This window comes from Lasioglossum baleicum, chromosome 11, assembly GCF_051020765.1.
Source record: "Lasioglossum baleicum chromosome 11, iyLasBale1, whole genome shotgun sequence".
Classification (NCBI taxonomy): domain Eukaryota; kingdom Metazoa; phylum Arthropoda; class Insecta; order Hymenoptera; family Halictidae; genus Lasioglossum; species Lasioglossum baleicum.
Window position 1 is genome coordinate 13,125,933 of NC_134939.1, and position 27,952 is coordinate 13,153,884.

General features: G+C 39.6%; 3 protein-coding genes and 1 non-coding gene across 15 annotated transcripts; 2 read left to right on the forward strand and 2 right to left on the reverse strand.

Moving 5' to 3' along the window:
- Positions 1–259: 259 nt before the first annotated feature.
- LOC143213418 (cytochrome P450 6a8) lies at positions 260–7,489 on the forward strand. 7 transcript variants are annotated; one of them, XM_076433249.1, is made up of 7 exons: positions 263–735; positions 953–1,159; positions 3,348–3,698; positions 4,167–4,746; positions 5,330–5,557; positions 5,830–6,081; positions 6,657–7,487. In XM_076433249.1, exons 2-7 carry the CDS (start codon positions 1,124–1,126, stop codon positions 6,821–6,823), a joined length of 1,614 nt encoding a protein of 537 aa, XP_076289364.1. In that variant the 5' UTR covers positions 263–735; positions 953–1,123; the 3' UTR covers positions 6,824–7,487. The 7 variants fall into 7 exon arrangements, with proteins under 7 accessions (XP_076289369.1, XP_076289368.1, XP_076289364.1 ...); XM_076433251.1 differs by lacking the exons at positions 263–735; positions 953–1,159 and adding exons at positions 1,173–1,383; positions 1,907–2,116 and having other exon boundaries at positions 3,345–3,698; XM_076433250.1 differs by lacking the exons at positions 263–735; positions 953–1,159 and adding exons at positions 1,174–1,383; positions 1,907–2,116 and having other exon boundaries at positions 6,657–7,486.
- Positions 7,490–8,000: 511 nt separating this feature from the next.
- Positions 8,001–21,107, forward strand: Pi3k68d (phosphatidylinositol-4-phosphate 3-kinase catalytic subunit Pi3K68D). Of its 5 annotated transcripts, none has more exons than XM_076433230.1 (26): positions 8,001–8,253; positions 8,838–9,079; positions 9,428–9,646; positions 9,732–9,966; positions 10,101–10,145; positions 10,323–10,584; positions 10,673–10,893; positions 11,041–11,149; positions 11,236–11,394; positions 11,464–11,693; positions 11,772–11,871; positions 11,942–12,361; positions 12,754–12,955; positions 13,033–13,206; positions 13,281–13,541; positions 13,782–13,970; positions 14,044–14,269; positions 14,352–14,498; positions 14,642–14,890; positions 14,969–15,405; positions 15,487–15,643; positions 16,402–16,637; positions 16,716–16,916; positions 17,652–17,848; positions 17,932–18,179; positions 19,232–21,107. In XM_076433230.1, the coding sequence occupies exons 2-26, from the start codon at positions 8,838–8,840 to the stop codon at positions 19,403–19,405; spliced, it is 5,340 nt and encodes a 1,779-aa protein (XP_076289345.1). In that variant the 5' UTR covers positions 8,001–8,253; the 3' UTR covers positions 19,406–21,107. The 5 variants fall into 5 exon arrangements, with proteins under 5 accessions (XP_076289345.1, XP_076289347.1, XP_076289349.1 ...); XM_076433232.1 differs by having other exon boundaries at positions 8,002–8,253; positions 11,044–11,149; XM_076433231.1 differs by lacking the exon at positions 8,001–8,253 and adding an exon at positions 8,294–8,627.
- On the reverse strand, positions 21,092–26,489 carry LOC143213415 (E3 ubiquitin-protein ligase RNF123). Of its 2 annotated transcripts, none has more exons than XM_076433245.1 (10): positions 26,141–26,489; positions 25,744–26,031; positions 24,094–25,029; positions 23,871–24,007; positions 23,587–23,690; positions 22,482–23,515; positions 22,088–22,419; positions 21,839–22,004; positions 21,628–21,774; positions 21,092–21,558 (listed from the first exon to the last, which is right to left on the reverse strand). In XM_076433245.1, exons 2-10 carry the CDS (start codon positions 25,796–25,798, stop codon positions 21,260–21,262), a joined length of 3,210 nt encoding a protein of 1,069 aa, XP_076289360.1. In that variant the 5' UTR covers positions 25,799–26,031; positions 26,141–26,489; the 3' UTR covers positions 21,092–21,259. The 2 variants fall into 2 exon arrangements, with proteins under 2 accessions (XP_076289360.1, XP_076289359.1); XM_076433244.1 differs by having other exon boundaries at positions 25,744–26,057; positions 26,141–26,488.
- On the reverse strand, positions 25,208–25,278 carry Trnag-gcc (transfer RNA glycine (anticodon GCC)). Its single transcript has one exon. It is a non-coding gene; the product is annotated as a tRNA-Gly (tRNA).
- Positions 26,490–27,952: the final 1,463 nt, after the last annotated feature.

Below are 27,952 nucleotides of genomic sequence, written 5' to 3' on the forward strand. Positions count from 1 at the left end.
GCGGGAAAGTACCGAAACAATCTGTCCCGGACAAAAACTCCACATTTTCCAACATTATACAAGATTGGAAAGTTAAAAAAGAAGAAATATGATATGTAACATGATAACTGTAGAAAATATATTTTAAGAATAACCATTACAAAAATTACAATCATCATTCCATTACAAAAATTCAAATCATTACAAAAATGTTTATTATATCGATAGTTTTCGATAGATGATTATCGATTGTACCTCGATAGTTCTCCACCACTAAATAGAGCGCAGTGCGATCGTGAACAGACAGGCGGAATGTGCGAACGAATAATGCGCAACGTGTTCTCAATTCTCATAAAGAAAAGATGAAAGTTAAAACGGAAGATACAAAAGCCTAAAGATATTCTTCGATTTATACCCTTAGCACAAGGTGGATATATTCGACGCATACACAGTCGCAGAATTCACAGTTTAATTTACAATTCCTATAGAATACCAACAATATCCATCTGTGTTGTCCGTATGCGAGCGATACGGTTCTCCAATTACAGATATCGGAAATTGTAATACAGAGGCAACATTTAATAAAGTACAAAGTCTTCTGTAAAAAATCTGTATACGGATGCAATTTAATTCGGAAGAATCGAGACGCGTACTCGATGTACTCGAAACGTAAAGTAAACGTTCGCCCGATATATATGTATAATCTCTGCTTCGTAATCGATCTCGAAATCTTCGAGCTGCTGATTGCAATTATATGTACGTGTACGATAAGTTTACAAATATCTTGCGTACGATTAGTATCTAGTCGAAGCGTTACTATTTGCGTAGACGAATAAGTTCACCATTATATTAATCGTGCGTAAAGAGAAAAGTAAGAATTGAAAATGGAAAAATGTTTCAAAATATGTTTCATAAAAATTGAAGTAAAAACCGAAATACCTGTCGATAAATATGATGTATTTATGAATTTTAGTGATTGGAAAATTAATACATAGCTGCGAATTCGTTTGGTGGTTCTATATAGTATTGAAGGAATGAGAAAGGAGAACGAGCGTTTAACGGGGTCTAGGACAAAGATACGTCTTCCGGAAAGTATCGTGACACGGAGAATATCTCTGGAAGATGAGCGAGCAGCGTCTTCGGGATGATTAACGACTGGAGAGATGCGTTGCGGAGTAAAGTATGATTTCCGAGTTCCAATCGGCACGTGACGCGCGACAACAACTCATTGCGTATACGGGTCGCTTTTTTCCCCTCCTCTATCCTTTCTTTTCCCTCCCCTGTACAGTTCCCGCTATCTCGTTGTTGTCCCAAAAACTCGTGCAGTGTCGCAGTGTATCCGAAGCAGCGCATGCTTAGCCATCGTTCGGCATTTTGCACTCGCCAAGTCGGCAAGTCGACAAGGTATTTTTTACAGTGTAGAAAATATTCGTACACCTTTTAAAACCGAATCACTTTCTCAAAATTCGATCTATCAGCTTAAGTTTCTGTTGAGACGTCAGAACTATTAGTTAATGTGTAAATAATTCTTTTTCAATTGTTATTGGTCGCAATTGCGAAGGAAATAATAGTAAAGGTCACGATTTTTAACTCTTTTCTTGTAATGAAAATTTAGAAATCGATCAAGGATGTTATAAAACATAATTGATCGAAAATAGGAAAAATTGTAGGAATCTGCGATTTAAATTCAAAGACTTGTTTCACATAGCGTTTTTATGCGTTAACCAATTTCAATGAAACTTTGTTTTCTTCGCAATTGCGACCGATAACAATTTAAAAAAGAAATTACTTACACATTAGCTAGCTAAACTAAAAATTTGAGCTGTCGGGTCGAATTTTGGAGAAGTTATTCGTTTTCAAAAGGTGTACGGATACCTTGTACACTCTGTACACCTGTACATTCGATCAAATACTAAATAATTTGAAGGACAATTCGGTCGGCCCGGTCGTTACGTAAAAACCGACTAGCGTCGAGGGGAAACGAAAGTTGAAGATGTCCAGAACCGCGTGGAGCTTGAATCTCTGTAATCGTATTAGAAGGGACCGCACACGAGTACCAAATGCAGTTTGAATAGTAGTGTCGCGTTACAGCGTCGAAACTCTCCGAAGGCTGATCGAGTAATCGAATACAATATAGGTAATATAAAATATTATCACATATATATATCTCAAAATGTAACAACGGAAAGTGTGAGGAATGTAGAGTTTCGATTGTACCTATAAGTGGTTCGAGTGTTTGGAAACCAGACACCATAAACAGTGGCTCGGTAAACCGCGCGATTCGCACGGGTTTGCAAACCGTTCGATCAGCGACGGGCTGGAATCGGTAACGAGATCCGGTGATCTGTAAGCGCGTGCAATCACCGATCGCACGCGACCAGACTTTCCCCCACCTTTTTCTGTATCTTTGCCTTTGCTGGTGAGACGGGATGCATTATATGGAAATGGGTGGACAGTGAATAATGTGCAGGTGCGCGTATAAAAGTATAAAGAGTAGGTATAATGATTCTGCGATGACACAGTGCGGACAAACCTGGCATATCTCATTACTCTTTTATATCACGATTGTATACGATAAATTCCTTTGGCAAAACTGCATAGTAGGAGGAAATCTATATTATTGATCATATAACAATGATTTTTATGCATAAATATCGTTAATTTTATTGTTAAATTTCATTTTTTGTGAATAATTACCGTTGCATGTACGTTAGTATACAAATTTAGATATTTCTAAAAAATTTTGCCACGTGCCGCACCCTCTAGAGTGCTCAGAATCGAATATTACATTAATTGTAGAGCATATGCATCTATACTTGCATATAAAACTTGAAATTAACATATAACAGAAACGGCAAAAAATATCCTGAGATTCTTACATATTTGGATATATTACTTGTTATAGTTTAAGAATTTTGTAGTTTTGTTTGCAACTATTAACTGCTATACTTAATTTTATCAACTTTTTAATAAGTAATATCCGTACCTTTCCCCTAGGATCTATTGTGGAAAATTCGATAATTTCTTTTTTAATTTATTAGTTGTATTGTTTTTCATTTTCTGTGAATAATTAGTAACCAAATTTAGAAAAATGCCGAATATTTGGCCATTTGTCCGCACTGTGCGACGACGCGAGGTAGTCGAGGCGCACAAAAGGCACCCTTTGATTTTTCTCACTACTCGTAACGCGCGCAACATCGCATTGACGTCGGATAAACACCGATACCCGCGTCCCGCCGATATCCGGTATACCGTGCACAGTTCACGTTCAGCGGGTAACCGGAACGCACCGAACCACGAATAAATTAATAAACGTCGAGACATAAAGAAAAAAAGAAACGAGGTCGTAAATTGTTTGTCGAAAGCAGAAAATGTGGAGCCTGCTGAGGGAATGTTACGAGCAGTTTCTGCTGGTGGGACTGTTACTGGGGATCCTTTACTATTTCTTCACGTCGACGTTCGATTTCTGGGAGAGCCGCGGTGTGCCGTTCCGAAAGCCGACCGTCCTTTTTGGAAATTTCGCACCTATGCTCCTATTTCGCAAGTCCCTGCCGGAAGGTATAAAGGAGATGTACGACTGGTTCAAGGACGAACGATTTTTCGGGGTGTTCCGAGTTCGATCACCCGTCTTGATCCTACGAGATCCCGATCTGATCAAGGATATCTGCGTGAAGAACTTCTCCTGCTTCTCCAACCGCGGTATCCCGGTGAATTCGCAGGTAAAACTGTTCAGACCGACTCATCCGAAATATCTTAATTAGACAGCGGTTCTTTGTGCAAAATAAACATTTTCTACCTGGATCGCAACGAACTGGAGTGAAATAAAAATTATGTTTAATAGATTGAAAATAATATAATAGTATTTATAAATTCTTCTGATGTTTTACTGTTTCAAATTACACCTACTCATTTTTGTCGTAAAATAAAAGTTGTCTACCTGAATTGCAACAAACTGTAGTAAAATGGAAAATTATTTTCTTTCTTAATACGTTCGATAGATTGAAAATGATATACATAATATAGTATTTATAAATTCTTCTAATGCTTTTACTGTTTCAAATTACACCTACTCATTTTAGTCGTAAATCCACAAAATCCGCTGTCCGATCATAATATCAGGTAGAAAAATGTATGAATAGATTTTGATATACGACAGGATCGATAAATTTTGTTCGTTCTTCTTCCAGGACCCATTATCCGGCCACCTATTCAACCTCGAGGGCAAGAAATGGAAGAGCCTCAGAGCTAAATTGACGCCAGCCTTCTCCTCCGGCAAACTGAAAAGGATGTTCTATCTGCTGGCAGAGTGTAGCGAAGAATTTGAAAAGTTGATCGATACGTCCTCGAGGATCGATCGGCCGTTGGCGATCGAGGTTCGCGAATTAGCGGCGAAATTTACGATAGACGTCATCGGTAGCTGCGCGTTCGGCATACAGATAAACGCTCTGACCGACGAGGAATCCGATTTCCATAGAGCTGCCAAGAAACTCTCGAAGCCGAGCTACAAGGCCACGCTTTGGAGAATGCTCAGAACCGCCGTACCGAAACTTTACAAGCTCCTGGGCGTTCAGGTGATCGATCCAGGGGTCACGAGATTCTTCAAGAATGTCGTGTCGCGGATGATTAACCAGAGAGAAGAGCACGCTGTCAAGAGACACGACTTCATGGACCTGTTGATCGAGCTCAAGAACAAGGGTAGCTTGGAAAATGATTCGGGAACCGGACAAATCGATTACGTTAACGACGGAGATGCTACCGACGAAATAGGTACAATTAACTGCGGCCGAGGTCGAGGTCGAGGTCAAGTCGCGAGTTTAAACCATAGAGATCGTGGTTTTCTACGTGTATTATCGAATCATTACTAGACTGCGGATATTTATGCAAAATGAACATTTTTTTCGTTACTTACAAGAGGCAGGAACCATATAAAAATGTCTTCAACAATTCCTTGCCACTTCTTGTCTTAACGTATTTACTGTTTTAAATCACATCCACCCATTTTTGTTGTAAATGCGTCAAATCCGCAGTCTAATCATTACAGTCGAATTCATCATAATTACAGAATTGTTGTTGGCACGGTTCTATAAACGGCGTAGTTTTGTAGCGAATTGATCGAGGTAAAATCATCGGCAAGTAGTGCTTTCGTGACTGTACTCAGACCCTTGAGGAATCAGAACGAAAGCGCGTGTTTTACAATTTGCATTAACGAGAGACAGTCGATAAATTCGTTCGGTCTCGGACTGGCAGACATGCGTATGTATTTCCGAGGGCCAAAGAATCGTTCGAAACGATTTGAACGAAGTACGCCTTATTGGAAATGTAAATAACCGATACCAATCATTATTAATAGAACTGAACGAGACCAGTATCGCTGCGCAAGCGTTTGTGTTTTTCGCTGCCGGTTATGAAACGTCGTCGAACACAATCGCGTTCTGTCTTTACGAGCTGGCACTGAACAACGATATTCAAGAAATGACGAGACGCGATATTCACGATGCCATTGAGAACGATAACGAAAACGGCAAATTAACTTACGACGCTGTCCAGAACATGAAATATCTCGACACGGTTATTGCAGGTAAAACTTATTTTTAAACTGTATATATTTCCATTTGACGGAACCTCGTTCCAGAGTCCCGACGATTTCGAAAAGAATCGATTCCTGAAATTAGGTACCTACATATATACATATTTATGTTCGCGACTATTAGATCGAAGATTAAATACCATTGTTATCGCGGGTCCGGTTAGAAATTTTAATCACTTATCGGTTCTTTCACCGAATGACACATTCCAATGCGATTTAATGAACCCGCGATTATCATCGATGCACGGCCGAATTGATTCTAGAGACCCTGAGAAAATATCCATCTGCCTCGTTGCTGTCTCGTAGATGCGAGCATCGGTATCAAATACCCGGCACAAAAGTCGAACTACCGGCAGGTATCCGGGTGATTATTCCGATCTACGGGCTCCATCACGATCCAGAATACTATCCGAGTCCTGCGACGTTCGATCCAGATAGATTCACAGAGGAAAATAAACGATCGAGGCCCGCCTTCGCGTATCTTCCGTTTGGGGAAGGACCGCGCAACTGTATCGGTAATGTATTCACTTAATCGATCGAATATTTCAAATATTCCGAGTAGACTGCGGATCTTTATGCAAAATAACAATATGAGTTGAATAAAAATTCATGTTATCCCTTAATCCAGAGAGTTCCAACTTGTAGCTCGCGAGTCATACGCGGCACCTTCCCCGCTTAGGTTCTTTCCCCACTCTTAGGCTTTATCGTGGCCGTAGAACGGCTGTACGTAGTAGTGGGAAGAGGTTTGACTAATGATGGGGACCTTGCGATTCTCGGAGGGGAGCAAGTTGGAACTCCCTGCCTTAATCGATTATTTAGATTGAAAACATCATAACAATATTCTGAGATTTCTCTAATCTTTCACTGTTCTATATTTCACCCAGCCAATTTCTTCATAGATGCATAAAAATCCGCAGTTTAATTCCGAGTATTCAGAGTCTAATTAATTAATCGCGCTGATATCTATTCTGCATGCGGAATTCGGCGAATATATCGATGTTATGGCATCGAATCGCTAATCAAGCGAACAATATGTACGCAATTCGCTGTACCAGATAACGAGTTTCACCTGATAAGCTTGCATTTTCAGGAATGCGATTTGCTCTGCTACAAATCAAGGTAGGAATCATTTCGTTTCTGAGAAACCATCGAGTGGAGGCTTGCGAAAGGACAACTACACCGATCGAATTCAGTCGGCGGAGCCTCACCACGACCAGCGAGAAAGGATTCTGGATGAGAATCGTACCGACTTCGTAGATTTATCATTCTCTCAGGACGCGCATTTTCAGCGGAACAAGTCACGCGACCGACAAACCGCATTTTTCCCGTACTTAACACACTATGTTGTAACATATAAAGTCTCTCGACTTCCTTTTGTTACGAGCGAAACATTAATCGTTAACATTTAACATTGTTAAATGAAATTTTGACGATTTAATAATCCCACTTTTTCACTCGACTTAAATATAATACTTTGCATCACGCCGAGCAGCATACTCGAACTTTTTATTCGTAAATAAAGAAGATTCGAGTATTTCACTGCTGAACTATTCTTTATACTTTTGTAACGGTAGAACTTTTATACTTTTATAGATGTTTTCTATATCGCAGAACCAAAATGATTGTCATCCGCTTGGTAAAACATTAATGTACATACAATATGTGCCCGTAACTACGAAAGTGGTCTAACAATAAGTCAAAATTTAAAAGAAAAGAGTTTATCAGTTATTTCACATTACATCATTTTAAACTAAATTGATTCAATGTAATTTTTACGATATTGTGAAAGTAAACCGTTAGATTCAACATTATATGGAATTCATTATGACTTGGACCACTTTCATAATTATGGACAAATATATATACAAATGTAAGATATATGTATATATATATACACATATATATATACACATCTCTATACGATAATAAATTTGTTTAATAATAGATTTGTCTTTATCATTGTAAAATAATTATATATTACGATACGCGATAATCCTGCTACTAATACAAACATGACATTCCTAACTGTAAGCAATCCTACGCGTTCCATGCATCGAATCGGTCCGTCATAAGTCTGATCAAATAAGGTTTGGTGTCGATTTCTAGTAGAATAGTCCGCTGTTGACGAGACTTACCGGAAGATTCGATATTTCAGCCAGTTTACGGTATACGGTCGATTCTTTCTTTTGAACTTCAAACGTGTATTGATTGTAACCATGAATCGTATGGAATCGCATGTATACATATATATGTGTATATATGTATATGTACACTCTCTCTACGTATAACCCTACACGGAGGTAGATACGGACGTACGTCGCGTAGCGGTAGTACATTTCGTTCTATGTAATGACACGAACAACACATAAACACATTTGCCGAGAGCCTTCTGCTCGTAGCTCATACATATACATATAGCAGACACACTGACACATTGTCTATTGGTGGCAGCAGCAGCAGCTTCAAGTCAGTGCACTCTCCGTTCATCAAGGAATATTTGTATGTGGGTAACCACTACGTACACACGGTGGCACGGTGGTTCGTTTACACACGACGGCCAATAATAAGATAGAAAATGTCATTTCCTTGATTAGGTGACAGTGCTTTTTTACATACGGTATCCCCGTACGGCGCGGCGATTTTCTGCAAGTGTTGATAGCGAGATATTCCGCTGAGATAATGCCACGGTGAGCCGTAAATCTGTTTACATAGACGCGCGTAACACTTCCGTCCCTTTAAATTGATAACAAGTCCTTCTAACGTTGACAGAACCTCTGCCAACGATACACTCCCTCCGCGATACTAATGAATCACAGTGAACGTCTTGTAATCATTGAAAATTTCATCGCTTCGACAGCTACATTTTCAGTACTCCCTTTATTATTCCATATCCTTTAAATTGTTAATATGTCTATATGTCCCGTGAATAAACGCTTATGAATCTCATGAATAAGCGCTCGATACCGTTATTGTCTTCGTAACATTGATAAAAAGAGAACGAACGATATTTTCGTTGCGTATACACTCGTGTATAGGTTAGAACGACAACGTTACAGAACAAGTATATATCTCTCTTTGTTCATCGTTGTTTTGTCATACTTTACTCTGCCACGACTCTTATTGCGAGATATTTGCTCATTATTAGTGACTCTTTCATTTCGATATATAGCTACTGCGATGTCATACTTGATCTTTAGAACGTGTATCTGTGTATATAGCTATCAGTTTTGTTGTTCTTCGATGTACTAACGAGTGTCTAATTCAATTATAGATGTCACACTACGATAGAAACCCAGGTAGTCAGAGATCTGCGGTGATCGACTACGAACGTCAATTCCAAGAGGATCTGGAACGCGCGCAAGCGTTGAGCTTGGAAAGTCTTGCTCTGGAGAAATTTAAGCTGCAGAAACAACGCTCTGAATTTAGTAATATACGACAGAACAATGTAGATAGAGGGAACAACATTGTACACGGTGGCACTTCGGAAACTGACAATGCGCAGCACATTGAAAAGTAAACCAGGCTATCGATATTTATGTTGAGGATGTAGTCTGGTTTCCAGGATTGCAAGGTGCATGATGCGCCTTCCTCAAAGATGGGGATTTTCAGTAGTGAAAAGTGCTAGATAAAAGATCAATCTAGTCCTATTTTTACGTTTCTGAGGTGTACCTTGCATTATTTGGAAGCTGCGACAGCTACACACTGTCTTTTGACTTTTGACTATTGAAAAAGCCCATCTTTGCATTATCGAGAAACAAGAAGGCGTAGCCCACACCCTTGCAACCCTGGAAACGAGTCTACGCCCTTAATAGCACCTCTGTAGTAACAATTCAATAGAAATTATAATTTTTCAAACAACAGATTTCAGTATAGAAGTCGACCGAGGCCAGGAGCCTTCAATACCAATCAATCTAAAAATGCTGTGATATTAGCACCGCCGCCGATCCCATCTAGACGAAATTCAACGTCGGCTGCAACAAGTCAGGAACAATCCGACGACTTAATCAATTTTACCAGTCCGGTAAAACAGGATACCCTAACCGATGCGCTTTGTTCGCCGCCACCTGCTGTACCGGCGTCGTAAGATTTCCATTCTAATATTTCTATGGAATAACATCCGAGTCTGTGTAAATCTAGATGAATAACAAATCTTCTTATTCAACAGAAAACCAGTAATAGAACCGAAATGGGAAACTCATCCCACGCTGTTGAAAAAGCAGGCGAGAGTAGCGCGTAGTAGTAGCTCTGCGGGTTATCATTCTAGAGACTTCCGATATCAGTCGCTTTCCCCAGGTCCTGGATCTTCCACTGCACCTTGTACACCAGGGACTCCAAAAATTAGTCCCATCATGTCGAGATCCAGTAGTATTAATAGTAATGTACCTGATATAACGCCACAAGTAAGTAATTTTCGTTGGTTTCACGATGTATATTCGCGAATATACATACAATAACGATCCAAGCAATTTCAAACTTGATGGATTATTTTTCATTTTGATCTTGGTAATAATTTCATCGATCATTTTAATTACAGCCCGCATGGAATTTTTGTGATTTAAAAAGTTATTTTCTTACCCAGGTATATCGCATGTAGTTGTGTTAAATGAAGCACTAGTCGAATAGCAATAACTAGATGTAGCAGGTTTCAATTAATGAACACAAATCTTTTTTTTTGTCTGCTAGATTTTACAGTAACGACCGGAGATTAAAAAATCTCTCCTAGGTCCTGGATTACATTGAAATTTCTCATTTGCAGATACCTCCGTTGCCTATGAATTACAGACCGAGCACTGTTCCTTCTGTATGTAATATTCAAAAGCCTACATTCTCTACGGACGACGAGCAGCTAAGCGTGTTGAAAGTGATAGAGAAGAAGCCAAATAATAATCTTATAGATTTGAGTTCTTTCGATTACATTGAAGATAAGACAAACGTTCGAGTGAGCGTGTTGGAAGCGTTCGATCCACTACTCGTTAAGACTGAAAATCATGGCGATATCGCACAAGGGCACAAAGATGGTAATCAATTTTCGCTAACAATAAAGTTTCATCACACGACTAAATCGGTACACTAGTATAACTAAAGACGTGTAATTCGTGTGGATAGAAGCCCAATCGCAAGTTGCTGGATCGGTGTACGACCCGTTCGATCCATTCGATTATATGTATAACACGAACGAAAGCGTTAATTCGGATCCGGTGTACGTTGCCGTGGAAAAGTCTGCTAAATCTCCAGCTCTATCCCCAGCAGCACCACCTCCGTTACCTCCCAGAAATTCATCTGCTTGGAACACCATCGAAAGAAGGAGAACCTCCTTGGACAGAAGGGTAAATGTAAAAAACATTCGAAATTAAATTAGAAAGAGTTAGAATTTTAAAGACAGAAAGAAAGAGTTAGAATTTTGAAGAAAGAAAGAAAGAGTCAGAATTTTCTTTTTGTATTAATACTACTTAAGAAACTCCTGATTTTCATAGCAGAAACGACAAGTTCGCTTGTACGAGAATGTTACGGTGAGAAAAACCAGATCGTCGCTACACGATTGCGATCTCAAAGCATTTCACGAAATGATGAAGTCTGTACGAGGTCAGTGAAATATATATACAATATATATATTTATTTATCGTTTCTACGATGATTGGACTAAGTATTAATTAGCAAAATATGTGCAGGTGACTTTCCATTCAACGATCCCAGTACAAATATTGGACACGTGATCAGTCCGATGATGGAAAACTTATATCCCGAAGGCACAAGCATAAAATTAGTTGTACATCCTCAGTTAATGGATACCGATGAGAATACTCCGTCCATTTCATTTACATGTAACGGTAAGCCTTGAACATCGAATGATATATGCGATCATTTCATAATAAAAATACATTAACGTGTCTTCTCAGTAAACTGCAGCGTCGAACATGTTATCCTTAACGTCGCCTGTTCTTTGGAGGACGAGGACACGGTAAATATAGAAAAATATTGTTTGAGAGTGTGGGGACTAGCGGAGTATTTTGCACCCAACACCACTTTAGCCCAGTACGAGTACATACATCAGTGTATTAAATTAGAGAAGGATATCGAATTAGCTATTCAGACAAAAGCACAGATTAAACGATCTATAGCTCGAACGGTAAGAGTTTCTTTCAAATTCAAATTCAAACATTACACATCGCACTAATTCGTTTTTCATTATTCATTTCTCCATTAGCTCCAAGATGATAATCGCGACCAGTGTCTTAAATTAGAAGATATTCTTCCAAACGAGCCTGTCCAACCTATTTCTTACGAAACGCTATTAATTTTGCTAGGTACGTGATTAAGAAATACCGGTGACGTTGACGCGCAAGCATTATAATAATGTTTCTCTAAAAATTCTAGAAACTGTGGAGAAAGAATTGGAACGCGTCGAAACTGCTGCTATACAATTAGCGACCACAAACGATAGTTCAAGACTTTTACCACAATTACAACCCCGTGGCGTTGTTCAAGCGGTGAAAGCTGTGAGCGCACTGATGGGAAATATAGAAACGTTCGAGATTACGGAAGCCGTCGATAATTTTGTGAACGCGTGCTGCCAATTTTTACCCCAAGTTCACACAGCAAATATCGAATGCAAGAAACCTGAGATTTTACACGAGGACGGCGACTATTCGGTTGTGACGTTAAGGTCAAAATTTCCCGACGTGATCGGCTCACACTGTCGCAAAATCCGAGACGCCATTCAAGATCTCGTGGAAACTTACTGCCACGCGTTTAGGGTCGATTTTGAATTAAGCAGCAAGTCGGACTTTCCAACAAGTAACGCCATTGGATTATATTTAATTGTCTTTTATTAGGACTATTTAACTCTCGAAAATTAAACATTTCTTCCGAACTAGAACAATTCCATTTTTTATGATTTTTTTTCTTATTTTATGGATATGAAATTGTCGTAACACTTCGTACAATACTTAAATATTTAGTAATTGATTGGTAGACTGCGGATCTTCAGGCAAAATAAAAATTGTCTACATAGATTGCAAGAAATAGAGACTAAAATGAATGTTACTTCTTCATCTTCAATTAAAAAAATTTTTTAACAACTTTGAATTTCATCTACTCAATTTTGCTATAAATGCATGAAGATCCGCAGTCTATTGGTTAGATACCAACTTATTTCATAGTGTAAATATTAATTATATATTTTGCAGATACTTTAATATCGTCCGACGTATTGGACACTGTATTGGTTCGCGTCGGAGCGTTGCATAGACTACCAGGATCGTGGAAGCACGACGATTATATCGTCGCGGCCCAAATATTTCACGGAACTAGACCCGTTGGAAATCCAGTTTTGTCCGAACCCATGGCAGTCAGTTCTAATTTTTATCCTAGAATTTTATTTAACTTATGGTAATGTTGTTTTGAGAATTACTATTTCGAAACGCTAGCTTACTTGTCGAATCTAAATTGAACGTTTCATCGAAAAGGTTGGAGTTTCATGGGATAAGCGTGTGTCAAGTACCAAGAGAAGCTAGATTGGTATTGGTTTTATATGGTCGCACTTTACAACCTACCGAACACGAATCAAGTTCGTCTACGGAGAACACTATGCAAAAGGAAGAATTGGGCTGGGGTGCTATACAATTTTTTGATTACGAGGGGTAATTTATTAACATGGTGTAACAGAAATTCGAAAACACTGTGCACCTTTCCCTTATACATCTTTTCGTTTTAGTGTTATGAGTCAAGGAAGTTTCTTCCTGTCGTTATGGCCAGCGATCGCTGATAAAAGATTAGGTCCTGCTCCGACACCTGGAATTCATCCCCATGGGGATACGCACCCCATTATAGGTTTAGAGTTGCCTGATTACGGAGGAAAGGTATTGTTTCCGACGGAACTGAGAGATTATGATGTAGAGTCTCTCGACTTTAATTCATTGGATCAAAATACTCAAGAGTTGTTGATAGACATCACCCAGCAAACCACATTCTCAAGGTATAGGATTTTTAAACAATGTATCTTTTAAAATTTAGTGTTTCGAGCATAAACAAAGGTGCCGTCTATATTAGCAAATATCTATTTTGCATTGAAGTAGTTATTTTATTTGATAAAACTTTATTTATGTTGGAATCGTATAAGGTTTTATGTAAACAGTCATGTAGAAAATGGAGTGCTAATAACCGAGGGTTAACATTCTCGTTTTTATCGTGTCTCTCGTGCTTCTTATGTTTGCAGACCACTCATCGAGGAAAGAGAAATATTATGGGAGAAACGTCATTATTTGCACGAAATGCCAGAAGCTTTGCCTAAAGTGCTTCTAGCTGCGCACAGCTGGGACTGGGCATGTCTACCCGATCTTCACGCGTCTCTTCGAGTATGGAATCCTTTGCCGCCGGTACAAGCTTTACAATTGCTACTCCCTTGGTAAATTCATCTCCACAACAAATAACTAGAATCGATATCGTTTATAACTGAAATAATCATAGATACTGCGTAGCTTTCCAGATATGAAAGTTCGAGAAATGGCAGTCGTTTGGATCCGGGAATTAAGTAACGATGAACTCGTCGATTATTTGCCACAATTGTTGCAAGCTTTAAAACACGAAGCATACGAGACGTCGGCCCTTACGAGATTTTTATTGGAACGAGCGTTACTTTCGCCGAGAGTAGCGCATCATATCTATTGGCTATTAACGCAGGCGCTACCGGGACAGAGTCCCCAGGTATCGATTCAACGACAGTAATTTAATTCAATATTGTACTATTTGCTGAAACGATGTCTTAACGCACGTGCGCAACTTTCAGAATTCTGCCGAAGCTACTCCAGAAGATGATAAAAATATTAGCTACGCGCGTTATCATAGAAGGTTACAGCTGATGCTGAGGGCACTATTGGCTGTGATTGGAGATGCACTGAGGAACAGTTTTCTCACGCAACAACTGCTAGTTAAAGTATGCGAAAGTTGAATTTAGATTTAAATCGAGTTGCTCAGAGCTAGATTTGAATTTACATTTAAACATAATGATTGAAAGTTGAATTTGAATTTAGGTTTAAATATGTGCCTACAATTATGATTGTGTTAATATTTTTATAGAATTTACACGAAGTAGCAGAAAATATAAAACAAACAAAAGAATCGTTACGACTGGACTCGCTAAAAGTTGGTTTGCAAAATATACACTCTCAGCTAATGGAGGATGACGGTACGTGTCTACCGTTGTCGCCCAGCAAGCAAATATTTGGTATAAACGTGCAAACCTGTTCGTATTTTCCATCGTTCACTCTCCCATTGAAAATCAATTTCATTAGCAGCGACGAAGTTGTTTGTCCAGCGATTTTTAAGGTATGTTTAACCGGGCGAACGATCGTTTCGCCGTAAACCGATCATTTCTTTTTAGTTTATGCTAAATCGATTTTCAAGGCCGGCGACGATTTGCAACAAGACATGCTAACTCTCCAAATGGTCCGTATAATGGACAAACTTTGGCTGAAGGAGGGTCTCGATTTGAAAATGGTGACGTTTGCCTGCGTGCCTACCGGCCACAAACGTGGAATGATCGAAATGGTTGTGGACGCGGAAACGTTAAGAAAAATCCAAGTCGAATTCGGTCTAACCGGATCGTTCAAAGACCGGCCAATCGCCGAATGGTTGGCGAAGCACAATCCTTCGGAGCTGGAGTACGAAAGAGCTGTCGAAAACTTCACCGCATCTTGCGCTGGTTACAGCGTAGCCACGTATATATTAGGAATTTGCGACAGACACAATGACAATATTATGTTAAAAACGTCGGGACATTTGTTTCATATTGATTTTGGAAAGTTTTTGGGCGATGCGCAAATGTTTGGCAACTTTAAAAGGTAAAAGTCCCGAATACATATCTATTTATGTACATGTATGTACATTGAATGCATTCTAATGTATTTTTATTTCATTAATAGAGATAGAACACCGTTCGTGTTGACCTCTGACATGGCGTACGTTATAAACGGTGGCGACAAACCGTCAGCCAAATTCCATCATTTCGTGGATCTGTGTTGTCAGGCGTTCAACGTCGTACGAAAACATGGAAACCTTATTCTGCATCTTTTTGGTCTGGTATGGTATTTGAATATGAACCCAAGTCGAATTTTAACCTTTAGCACTCTGAGGCTCCACTAAAAATTGTTGTACCATTATTTAAAATATCGTTTACATTGTTAGATATGTTAGTATCTAATCAATTATTAAACATTGAAGGGGGTAAACACGTTCCTAGGATTGCAAGGGTGCGGGATGCGCCAAAGATGGGGTTTTTCAGTAGTCGAAAGTGCTAGATAAAAGATCAATCTAGACCGCAATCGCCTTAAAAGTCCTATTTATAGTTTGATACTCTCTGCAAAAAGATTCTTTTTAAAACGTAGAATTTGTACTTATCACTTCCCTTATACTCACACAACGACAGAACATTACACAATTCTGTTATGAGACCGAAACGAAACCGCAACGGAAAAACTTATCCGCACGCTTTATCAGAAACCGGTCCCCTATCGTACTAAACTGTACGCGTCGTGTTGTTAATTAGCTTTTATCGTCCGCTTTCTCGTAATATCGTAAACCGTGCTGCAGTTTCAATTAATTAAGAGCAGCGCTGAACACGTTTCGGAGCTGCTAGTTTGTGAATTACAAATTTAATAATTTACTTGTCGAGTATAAAAGAAAGTGTAACCGGAAGCCAAGAAATGGATAGTCTACTACCTTCACAAACGAATACGTCGCTCTCGGCGAAACAGAGGATCGTAGAACGGAAACTCTGCAACATCGAGATCAAGGAATTTCTGAACAAATCTAACATGAACGACTACGTCAATTCACAGATGACTTCATCCGGTATTCCTGGCGTGACTGTTGACGCGGTTAGCTATGTACAAAAAGCTCTTCTTCCCGATCAAACGAATCCCGAGGCAGCCGCTACCTTCGCACGAATGATCGAAAGCTCCTTGAAGAGCTGGTTCACGCAGTTCAATTTCTTCTTGCATAATTTAGCACAACTGAGATTCTCAGGCGATCACAACGACGGAGCATTATTATCGTTCATTCCACGCACATACACGTAAGTCGTTTCCAATTGCAATTATAATTAACGATAAAGTACAAAGAAATTGCATGACTAATCCTTCGAATGCTGCAGAATGCAACAAGAGGGTCAACTGATAAGCGTTCAAGTACACGGGTATCAGAAGCGATACGACCCTGAAAAATATTACATGTATATCCTGCGCATACAGCGAAAGGGCCACGCAGATCCCACTTATTTGTTTCGCTCGTACAAAGAATTCTGCGAATTTTACCAGAAACTGTGCATCCACTTTCCACTTGCGAAAGTTGCCAGGTGAGAAAATCCATTATGCCAATATAATATATGAAAATCCAATAGAAAACAAAATTGCGCGTGTATCGTCCTTTTGCGAATGCATATCTTTATTTCATGTTCACATTTGTCGACTATCAACATTTGTTGGCCAACCTCTCTTGCACAGATGTTGTCTTGCACAGACTTCTTGCTTCGTACGTTGCATCATTTTTTCGTTTGTACATATTGCTTCATCTACATTCAAACTATCCTTGGCATTCTTCTGGGATACGGCAGGATCGCTCGGAGAAATTTTTTTGTAAAATTCCGGAGTGGGTAGCTTCGTTGTTCTATGTTGCATCGTTATCTGTGCACGGAATTGTGAGAGACCCATTTCTAATTCGTTCAAATTCGCCTTGAAAAGAATAGAATGCACTAACTATCGACTTATGATATTAATTTATCGTAGCAGTACGTACCTACGAAAATAATTTCTTGTGTTAAACTTTTCAATTACTTTTACGTACACCTCACTGTATAGAATTGTTGCGACAACCGTACAGATGCGCGAATTAAATTGTATATTATATTTTTGCTTTCGATCGAAAAGTATTTAATATCTTCGTTGTCGGCGCTGAATTGCGTTATCGCCTGGCAGGCTATCTAATCAGATGAAAATCTTCGATATAGAATACATTTTTTTCAAAACAAATATTTCGATTTATTTATAGACATGTGTGTGCATTTTTAATATGATTTGTTTTCGCAAAATAGTTTACCGAGTGGCATAAGCGTTGGAAGGTCCAATATAAAACAAGTCGCAGATAAACGTCGAGCAGACATTGAGAAGTTTCTGGTGAGCTTGTTTAAAATGGCTCCGGAAATTTCGCAGAGCGATTTGGTATACACATTTTTCCATCCTCTACTGAGAGATCAACAAAATGCTGACATTCATTTGCGTAAGGTGAAAGGTACGGTGACACTTCTAGAACGTAATCATGAACAAAGTTAAAGGCCGTGTAGATGTTTCGTTATCTTTCTTTTCTCCGATTAGTTGGAAACTGGTGGACCGAGAAAAGGGTCAGAGATAACGTGCAAAGCGGACAAATTAAAATGTCCCTTCACTATACGCGAGGAGCATTTTACGTGATGGTACACCATGCGAGGGCCTTGCCGAAAGTTGCTAACGGTCAAGAACCAAACACTTACGTGAAAGTCTACCTTAAACCCGACCCAACGAAGAAAACGAAACGGAAAACAAAAGTTGTGAAAAAGAACTGTCATCCTTCGTTCATGGAAATGGTAATAGATTAGGATAAAATTGGGCTTTTTACAGGGTGACAAGAAATAACGGAGTTAAACATTTCGTATTATAATTCTGTCAAATCGACGGATTTTGAAAAACCAAATGATAACAACCATAACATAGATCTTTAGTATTCATATATTTAAGAAGTTTCGAAGTGGCCACCCTTTGAGCCGATGTAGAGGCTGAAAGGTGTCTTGAAATTTTCGGCAATGGGCCGCAGCTCCTCTGGCGTCATTCGATCCCACACCCGGCGCAGAGATTTTTTCAGCGACTCGAAACTTTTATGGGGCTAAGCACAGGCCCTGGCCTCAAAAATCGACCAAACGCTGGAGTTCATAGAGTTGAGATCCGGTGAGTACGGCCGCCATTCCGTAGATGTGATGAAACCTAGAAAATGGGATTTGCTACGGTTTTCGTGGATCAAGGAGTCAAAATCAACCAAGAAGTGTATCGACGGGACTTTCTCGACGCCGTCGTACTTCTGTGGGCCCAACAGCACCTCGGCAATCCGGAATGGACGTTACAGCAGGATTCCGCGCCGGCCCACAGGGCGAAAACGACTCAGGAGTGGTGCAAAGCCCATTTTCCAGGTTTCATCACATCTGTGGAATGGCCGCCGTACTCATCGAATCACAACCCGATGGACTACAGCGTGTGGTCGATCTTGGAGGCCAGGGCCTGTGCCCGGCCCCATAAAAATTTGGAGTCATTGAAAAAATCTCTGTACCAGGAGTGGGACCGAATAACGCCAGAAGAGCTGCGGCCCATTGCCGAAAATTTCAAGACACCATTCAGCCTCTACATCGGCGCAAAGTGTGGCCATTTCGAAACTTCTTAAATATATGAATACTAAAGGTCCATGTTATGGTTGTTATTATTTGGTTTTTCAAAATTCGTCAATTTGACAGAATTATAATAAGAAATGATTAACTCCGTTATTTCTTGTCACCCTGTATATTTCGCCTTAAAATACTGAAATTACTTTCTTGCCAACCCAATAGAAATAGACTGTATTCCGTGTACGATGTAAATCTGTTTGTCGCAGTTGGAGTACAGAATGTCTTTGGATGTGATTAAAGAGAGAACACTAGAAGCGACGATATGGAACCATGACACTCTTCAGGAAAATGAATTCCTCGGTGGTATACGTTTACCACTTGGCCGTATGGAATTAACCAACGAAATAATCGAGTGGTTTTCGCTGGGAAGTATTCGATGAAGAAACCCCTACGGAAGCTTGGAAACTATATAAATGCTCACGAAAGTTAGGTCTATAAATTTTCAACTTTATCGCACAATACTAACGACAGTATTTCTATCATAGACACGTTGATAGTACAATAAAAAGATAGTCTCCACGATGTCGTTACAATCGTTGACGCATACATTCACGTTCGGCGAGAACGCTTTTTACAAGTTACTCAATCTACTAAAATTCAATCTAACTGTATTTAATCGATGCGAGGAGAGAACATGATTAAGAGACAGGCATATCTCATCAAATTATTCTGCCATTGGAAGAAGCAGTCGAAATATTTTAGACAATTTCTTGGTTGTATATCTGAATGCCTAAACGCAAAAGACATACACACACCTACGATTAGATTATCAAATCATTCGGGCCTGCAATGACGATTCTATTAGTGACACATTTCATAAGAACGTTTTTATTTATTCTACTTTTTCCAAGAAATAATCTCTGCCAATTGTAAATAGATTCGAATTAAATTACGGCATTGTTGCGAATTGACTACGATGATTCCTAAATAGATGTGTTAGACAATATGAAATTTATATATAAATAAATTTTACTGGTACATAGTTCTTTGTCTGCGATAGTAAGCGTATCAGATGATGAGAAGAAGACAGTTTTTACTTTCATATGAAAAATTTGAAATGATATGTATACAAAACTAATCAAACTATCTTTCAATATACAATGATAAGATCTATGCATATATTAAACAAGTTATATGAATGACACTGTATTCTATAAACATTCGTTATGCAAGAAAGAAGAATGAAGTTATGTAAATATGCTTTTACACGTATCGATAATTTTCCAATTATTTTCTATGCACTGTGAATACGTGAACATTGTTTTATTCTTTACTTTTTAACTATGCACAGAGCTATTATAACGAAAATGAAGGATCGCGTTAATACATTGCTGACAGGTATTTCTCCGAAATTCATTTGACTATCAGAGCAACAATGATATTTTTGTATAAAGTTGTGTAAAGCTTTTTAAATTTTTTCGACTTCGAAAAAAAGAATTTTATTGTCCCGATCGAGTCGTAGAATCAACGATAACTATGAAACGTGAACAAAGAAGACATATGCCTAATCTACTCTCCTGTTGTTAGTGTGTGTATTAATATATTGTATACTAATATAATTCATTTCTTCTCTAATTTTAATTTTTATTATAAACATTTCAGTAGTATAATATACGACGTTCTTTCTTTTCTCAATTACGCGGACCCTGATATTATATATATTTATAAAGAAATTCATTGTTAATACGTAAGATTTTAGCTTTTGCATTATTTTTTAGAATAATCGTCAATTACAATGCTTTTGCATATGCTTCTCGTCTACGATTACCTGTAAATCTATACGAATTTTAGTAATTTATTTGTAAATCGTAACACAAATCACAACCGATACTACCAGATAGAAAAATACAACAAACACAAATGATTCTAATCACTTTTATTGTCTTTTTGTGGGAGATTCAAAGTATTACACGTTGCGCGCGAATAAATTGTTGCAACGCAATCGCATAATTCCGATTTACTATTTACTCCTGGATTTGTAATGTGACATTAAAAGCTACGTAATAAATCGTGTCTTGTCGCATTTAATAGACCTTTCTTGGATGTTTTAGTGATTAGACGCGTGCTATAGAATTATACAATTTTATTGAATAACATTTTATCAAATAAATTAACAAACAAAACTGTACGTGGTGTTTCGTCGAAATTTTTACTGTTTCTATTCTTTGTTTTTTGGTTTTTTTTTGTCAGGACAAAATACAATTTACCGATGATTCCATGGTTTACCTCGAATTTCAAGTTTTATCGGTAAAATCGTGCACCGCGTACCCGGAAAGATCTACGACTTTCTCGATCGTGGCTTTACAGAAAAAGCATTCTCTCGTGTTGAAGAGATGTTGATCGATACACGTACGACACGTCTGATGACGACATGGCTCGAACGTTACCGCGATAGGATACGCGTAACAAATTGTACAAACATCGTCATCGTCTGTCAAAACTTTCGAATCGGGCAAGATGGATTGGCAATGCTCCAAATACTCGATCATTTCTTTCACTTGGATTACTTCTTCTTTCGATACGTCGTCCGGATCTGCGACAGATAACAAAACAATGAATCGCATTATCGAACAAATCACTATGAACGTACGCGTACACTTACACATTTCGAACGAGAAAGGCTTAAACACCTGCTCGCTTTTGCTTGCAGATTGTGTGTCGGCCAATAGAAAGTGGAGAGAACTCGGCTGAAAGCTGGGCTCGATCAACAAACATCGTGTGACCTTTGGCACCTCCTTTATATTTTTCGCTGCGAAAGTTACAGTTGTATTTGAATTTAAATTTGAATTTGAAGAATACGAATGCATGCTTACATTTAAAGTTGATCATATCATCATGCAGTAGAGCTAATAGTACGCCCGTAACTGCTGCCAATATTGGAAAGTGATCAACCGTATCCAAACCTGGGATTCTCAGCGAGATAACCTGCTGGAAACAATTGGTTTGCGAGCTGATTCTGTTCAACACTTGGCACAGCAACTGCGGAACAACAGAGTCACGATTAGAAGCAAACTATCAAAGTCCAAGAATTAATAATATTGCTGTGTGGAAGCAAAACATACCTGACACAGTCTAGGCAGCAGGTGGTCGCCGGATGAGTGCACGGTGCTGTTAAAAATACTTGGTGCTACCGTGACGATCATCTCCAAAACATGTAACAAGGATGTGGCCAACACAAAGCACGTGTCGAATATTTTCAGTGCTTCCGTACCAATGGCTTCTGTCGCGCCCGTTGTCGAGGCGACGTCGTAAATCTCTTGGACAATTCTAATAAACTGGGAGAAAGACCAATTCGCGTGGTTCAATAGGAAATTTATATACTTGGTGGACTCTTGCGGATTCTCCAGCAGCACGTCTCTCACGTGATTCTGGTATACAGCGGACGGACAAGGCTCTGTTGAATTAGGGGTACAGATTAGTAAGCGAACCATCATCCAAAAAAGAAAACGATCATACCTGTAGGCTGCAAGATCTCTTGATGCAGTTTCAGCTCGATTCTCTCCGAGAGATGTGGACTCTTTACGTATCGAAAAGCAAATCCGCAGCCGTGCCAAAATCTAACAAGGATCCAAGTGGATTGGGTCCACGGTCCATCGTCCACGTACGTCTTCAGGAGTTTCTTGACAACGTTTCTTCTACTTTCTTCCGGTATGTTCTCCAGTGCCTCCAACGTCAGCGGATTGATTACGAAGCAGGATAAAGTTATGGCCAGCGTGATCTTTGACTTCGCATACACTATTCGAGGATCCATGAAGCTCTCGCAAAGGAAGATGGCTACTTGTTGGAGCATCTCTTGGTAATCTGGGATGTCTTCGATACGCACAGTTGGGTACATACGGTTCCGCAAGGTTTTGTACAAGTCTGCGAGCGCGTCTAGATAAAAGATCGGCGTGAAGCTGAACAGGTTTCCTTCTTTACTGGCATTGTTCAAGGTCAGAGTGACCACCTGCAAAAGCCAGGCGAATTGCGCCTGCTTCTCCTCCGTGTAGAGAACCGCGCGAACCCAAGCCATGTATATCGCTTGCTCCGTCAATTTCGCATTGTACACGTTTATCAGGCGCGACAGTTCTTCTCGAATTGCAAGAGAATCGAGATCCTCGTTGTTCTTGATTTGCTCGAGCTGCGACTGAGCATCTTCTAAAGCAGTTATGTACTCGGACATGTTATTCCTGAGGAGCGTCACGTCCGCTAACTGTTTCCTCGCTACCACTTGATAAAACAAAATGATACTGTCAAGCAATTCCAGCAACGACGAGGCCGGATCCAACGGAGCCGCTTGCAGCGGCCTCCTCGTTTCCGTCACGTACGAACAACCTCTCAGTCCTTCGAAGATCAGCATCGAGACTCGAGTCTGTTCCTGTGACACGACCACTTCGTACTCCGATCCTAATTGCTCTACCAGCTCGCTCTTAAAATGTTTGTTCAAGTACGACAACGTTCCTCCCAGTCTCTCAATCGTAAAGTAATCGATCGACGCATCGTAGAACGGCCTGTCAATTTACAAGGAAATCGATCGACCGCGCTCTAATTACGATTACGCGTGCACAAGGCTTTGCTTTACCTGCACGGCACGTAAACAGGAGACGTTCCTACTTCTTCGTCCCACAACGTTCGGAACGCGATCAGTAGCCGGTGGAAACAAGACAACGCGACCGGCAGCGGCACCTGAAACGTTGATTATTACTATTGTTATTATTATTGTTCGAAATGCGGAGATTACGTTTAAATTCAGGGACTTAGTACTGGTAAAATTTTCGTACCGGTGTTATGCCAAAAGGCTGTACCGAAATCGAAATAATACCGGTTTCGGTATAAGTCCCTGGATTAAATTGTCGATACACTTACGCAATTAGATATGATACTCTCTTTGATGAAGCTACGAAATTTCCTCAAAAATATGGTTCTCGAGGTCGGCCTCTTTTCAGTGCCATCGGAATTATCGAGAAACGTTACTAGCAATTCCGTTTGTATTTTTTCCAGTTCTACGAAATTGCATCTGACAGTTATGGCGACGTATACGAGCAACTAAACAACTGTAAAACCATGGATAATGGAAAATGTGTCGTACCAGATACGGCAGCTTTAATTTTTTCGCATGCATCCAAGTAACTGGTTTTATTCGCTTCGAAGGTGGAATCCGCGGAACGCATTTCCCACCATACATTTTCGACCACGTTCGTGAAACCTTTCTCGTCCAACGGCTTGACGTCTATGAAATCTGCGAATCTTACTCGATCGAAGAGCAAGTGTTGCAGTAAGTATTGACGAGTCAGCGTGTGCCGACAAATATTTGTCAACAGATGCAAGCTTTTAAATTGATCGGGATATTCCAACACCGATGAAACGTGTCTGAATATGGAGAGCAAGTAAGAGACAGTATTTTCTAAGAATGCTTTCATTTCGTGGTCTTCGAGAAACGCCCAGAACACGTCCAAGCATGTTAACAACGTTAAAGTATCACGCTCCAGAAGTTGTTGCATAAATGGAATCACGACGCATTCCGTGATATACGGAACGGTAATTAGGGGTCCGACATGCTTCGAAACCGATCTCGACAGACACATTAAAAAGATCGAAACGCTCGTTCCATCGGATAACGTGCTCCGTTCATCCGAATATTGTTCTTTGTGCAACTGTTCTATTATCCTTTGAAGCCGATTAAATAAGTACGTAGCTTCGATTATTTGTTTTGTCGGAGCCAACTGCAGCGGTTCGTATGCTTCCACAGGATATGTCATCGGTGTGGAACCAAAATTTGCTTTCACAGTTTCGTCGAACGTCAGGCTGACTGTCGGAAAGTATGCGATACCAGCACCCATCGTAATATCTTCAAAGGCTCTTCCCATGTCTGTACCGTTCCTATAAAAATTAATTGTTCCGTTGTCCATATCTATCGCGCACCCAATGATGTCTCCTGTATGCCATGATTCTCCGTATTTTTCAGTGGACACGTTCCATTTTCTCAACAGATTTCCATTGTAAGAGTACGAGTTGATAGTGTCCCCTGAAGGAGATATAATTCTCGTGATAGTTCTGTTATTCTACAAAGTTTTGTATAGCTTCTCCTAGGACTGTTGCTTTCCTTCGAATTCTGAAGCTTTGATGAGTAGACAGCGAATTTTATGCATTTATGATAAAAATGAATAGGTGTAATTTCAGACAGTAAAAATATTAAAAGAATTTGCATCGGCCGGGAATCGAACCCGGGCCGCCCGCGTGGCAGGCGAGCATTCTACCACTGAACCACCGATGCTCACATATTAGAAGAGTTTAAAAATATTGTTTTCAACCTATTAAACATATTAAGATAGAAAATAAATTTCTATCCCACTCCAGTTTGTTGCAATTCAGGTACAAAATTTCTATTTTGCATGAAGATCTACTGTCTAGTGATGAGAATCGAAGTTTCAAAGCTTCGAAGCTTTGAATTAAAGCTTTTTTTTAGTTTTTATATTCTATGAAAATTCTGTCAAATTGTTTATTTGTCAAAAATCATGACATAACATGAAACTCGTAAGTTACAATTTCGTGCACTTTGAAGACTTTGAAACTTTGGACACTTTGAAGGCTTCAAAGCTCCTATACTTGGAAACTTCATACACTCTAAAGCTCTTTTTGTTCCTTGGAATCCTTCAATTCTTCGAAGAATTAAAGCTTTGGAAAAGTAACAGCTCCAGTTTCTCCTACTATTTAAAGATTAAATGAAAGTACGATTTACCAACGCCGTTCCCTTGATTGAATCGACAATTAATAGTGCTCCATCCGATTTGCATAACTCCTCTAGATCCAAGCTGCAATTCATATAACCACTTTCCTTTAAAAACTGCCGTGTTTGCTCTCAATGTACTGAATCTAGTCTTTGAAGTGACGCAAAGTCCATCTTCTGAAATCGTAGAGAATCCTATACGCGTCGATACATCGAATACAACCACTTCGGGACCTACTCGTCCTTCTCTGTCGTCTTGAATGTTCGGTATCGAGGCAAGGGTTGTTTCGATATACCCATCTAGTAAAATTAAAGCATCGGATATTCTAGAACGTGGAAATAACTACAGTTCATACAGGGTTATTGTATTATAAAATAGTATTAGAAAAGTAGAATAGTAAGAAATTACCTGGAACTCTTCGAATCTAAAGGGACATCTTGTCCGAAAATATCTTTTACAATTTCCTTGATTTCCATGTTGAAAGGGCTCTAACCAGCCCAGAGAACTTGCAAAATTTTAACGATATATTGACAGTAATTTGTTCACAGAATACCGATCGGGTACAAGGATTTCCATCGACATATCAATATGTCAATCTTAAATGAAGATGGTTTAATAGTCATTATCGTACTATCTCTCTTTACTCGTTCAATTTGTCAATTTGTAAATAATGTAGATTTTCAAACGCCAACATAAACATAAACAATCGAGGTGAATCTCGAAAGCGTGAACACCGAAAGAAACAGTCGAGCAACGACCAACTTCACACCGCACTATTAAATTGTAATAACCCCTTTCCCCTCTAGGTACACTTTAGCTTTGTGGTACTGCGACTTCTCCACAGACTATAGCACTTTGCCCAAATCCGTTATCTGGTAGATGAAGTAATCTTGGAACACGGCACGTTATCTGAAGCCGGGACCATACAGTGCGGAGCAAGAGAGAAAACTTCTTTCCCCGTTCCCTTCCCGCTAGTTTTCTCTCGACCATATAAATCTATATATGGACACGGCACAGATAATTTTCCCCGTGGCAAAGATAAAGCAAAGTGTGACGTCACACGTATTGGATATTCATTACAGCAGCAAATGATTCGTGCCGCTTTTCCCATAAGACGCAATGCAAATTCCGGCACGAATTATTTGCTCTTCCTAAACGTTCGTACAGCGAAAAACGCTCAAACTGTTAGCCAAATGTTACCGACAGAGAAGTCCAGGAAGGCGCTAACAGCGCCATCTAGCGGTAGATTCGGAACTAAATTTGGCTAGCAGTTTGAGCGTTTTGCCGCTGCATGAAATGGCGCTGTACGGACGTTTAGGAAGAGCAAATAATTCGTGCCGGAATTAACATTGCTTCTTATGGGAAAAGCGGCACGAATCATTTGCTGCAATAATGAATATCCAATTTTTTTCATTTTGCACGAATAAATTATGTTTATTGTACAATACAGACACAGAGGATTCTGCAGTATACACCCACCAATTTCTTTAGCCCTTAAATAACAATTCTTTTGAATATTTAACCAGAGATAATACTTGCCAGGGATTTCGTATAAGTATAATACAAATGATCGCAAGGGATCGTCCCGGAATCGTATCGTATTGAAAAAGCCATTGTCTTTTTCTGTTTAGAAGCTTATGGATATCCGGCGATTGCCGGTGAATAAAGTTTCTTAGAAGATTTAACGTGCCGAGTAAGTACTCACGCGTGTACGCGTATCTCCCGATTTTTTGTAACATCCCGAATACCTTGTTTATCGAGGAAATTATATATCCAGGAAAGATTTAACTTGCAAAGTAAGTACTTACGCGTGTACCCATATCTCCCGATTTTTTGTAACATCCCGAATACCTTGTTTATTCAGGAAATAATGGTGGGACAGTCTCCAGTAAATACGACGGGACGGTGCAAGCTCCGAAAAGTTTGTATTCCTGCGACGACGCAAGGTGCATAATCGGTTGAAGTTTCGGTGTCACTGTCGAAAGGAAGGGAAAAGATAGCAGCGGTGGTTTCCCTGTTTCTTCTGGTGGAACCTAAACGGAAATTTTCTATACCTGGGGCCTCGACGCGTAAAGGAAGGGCGCGCTTTACTGCAAAAGGATTTCGAATACATACGCAGGAGGAACGTTTTATTACAGTTTTCATCCGCAGATTAGCCCCTTTGGAACCATCGATACTCGATGCTCTGGGCCTTTATGGCCCCCCATAAAACTATCTATT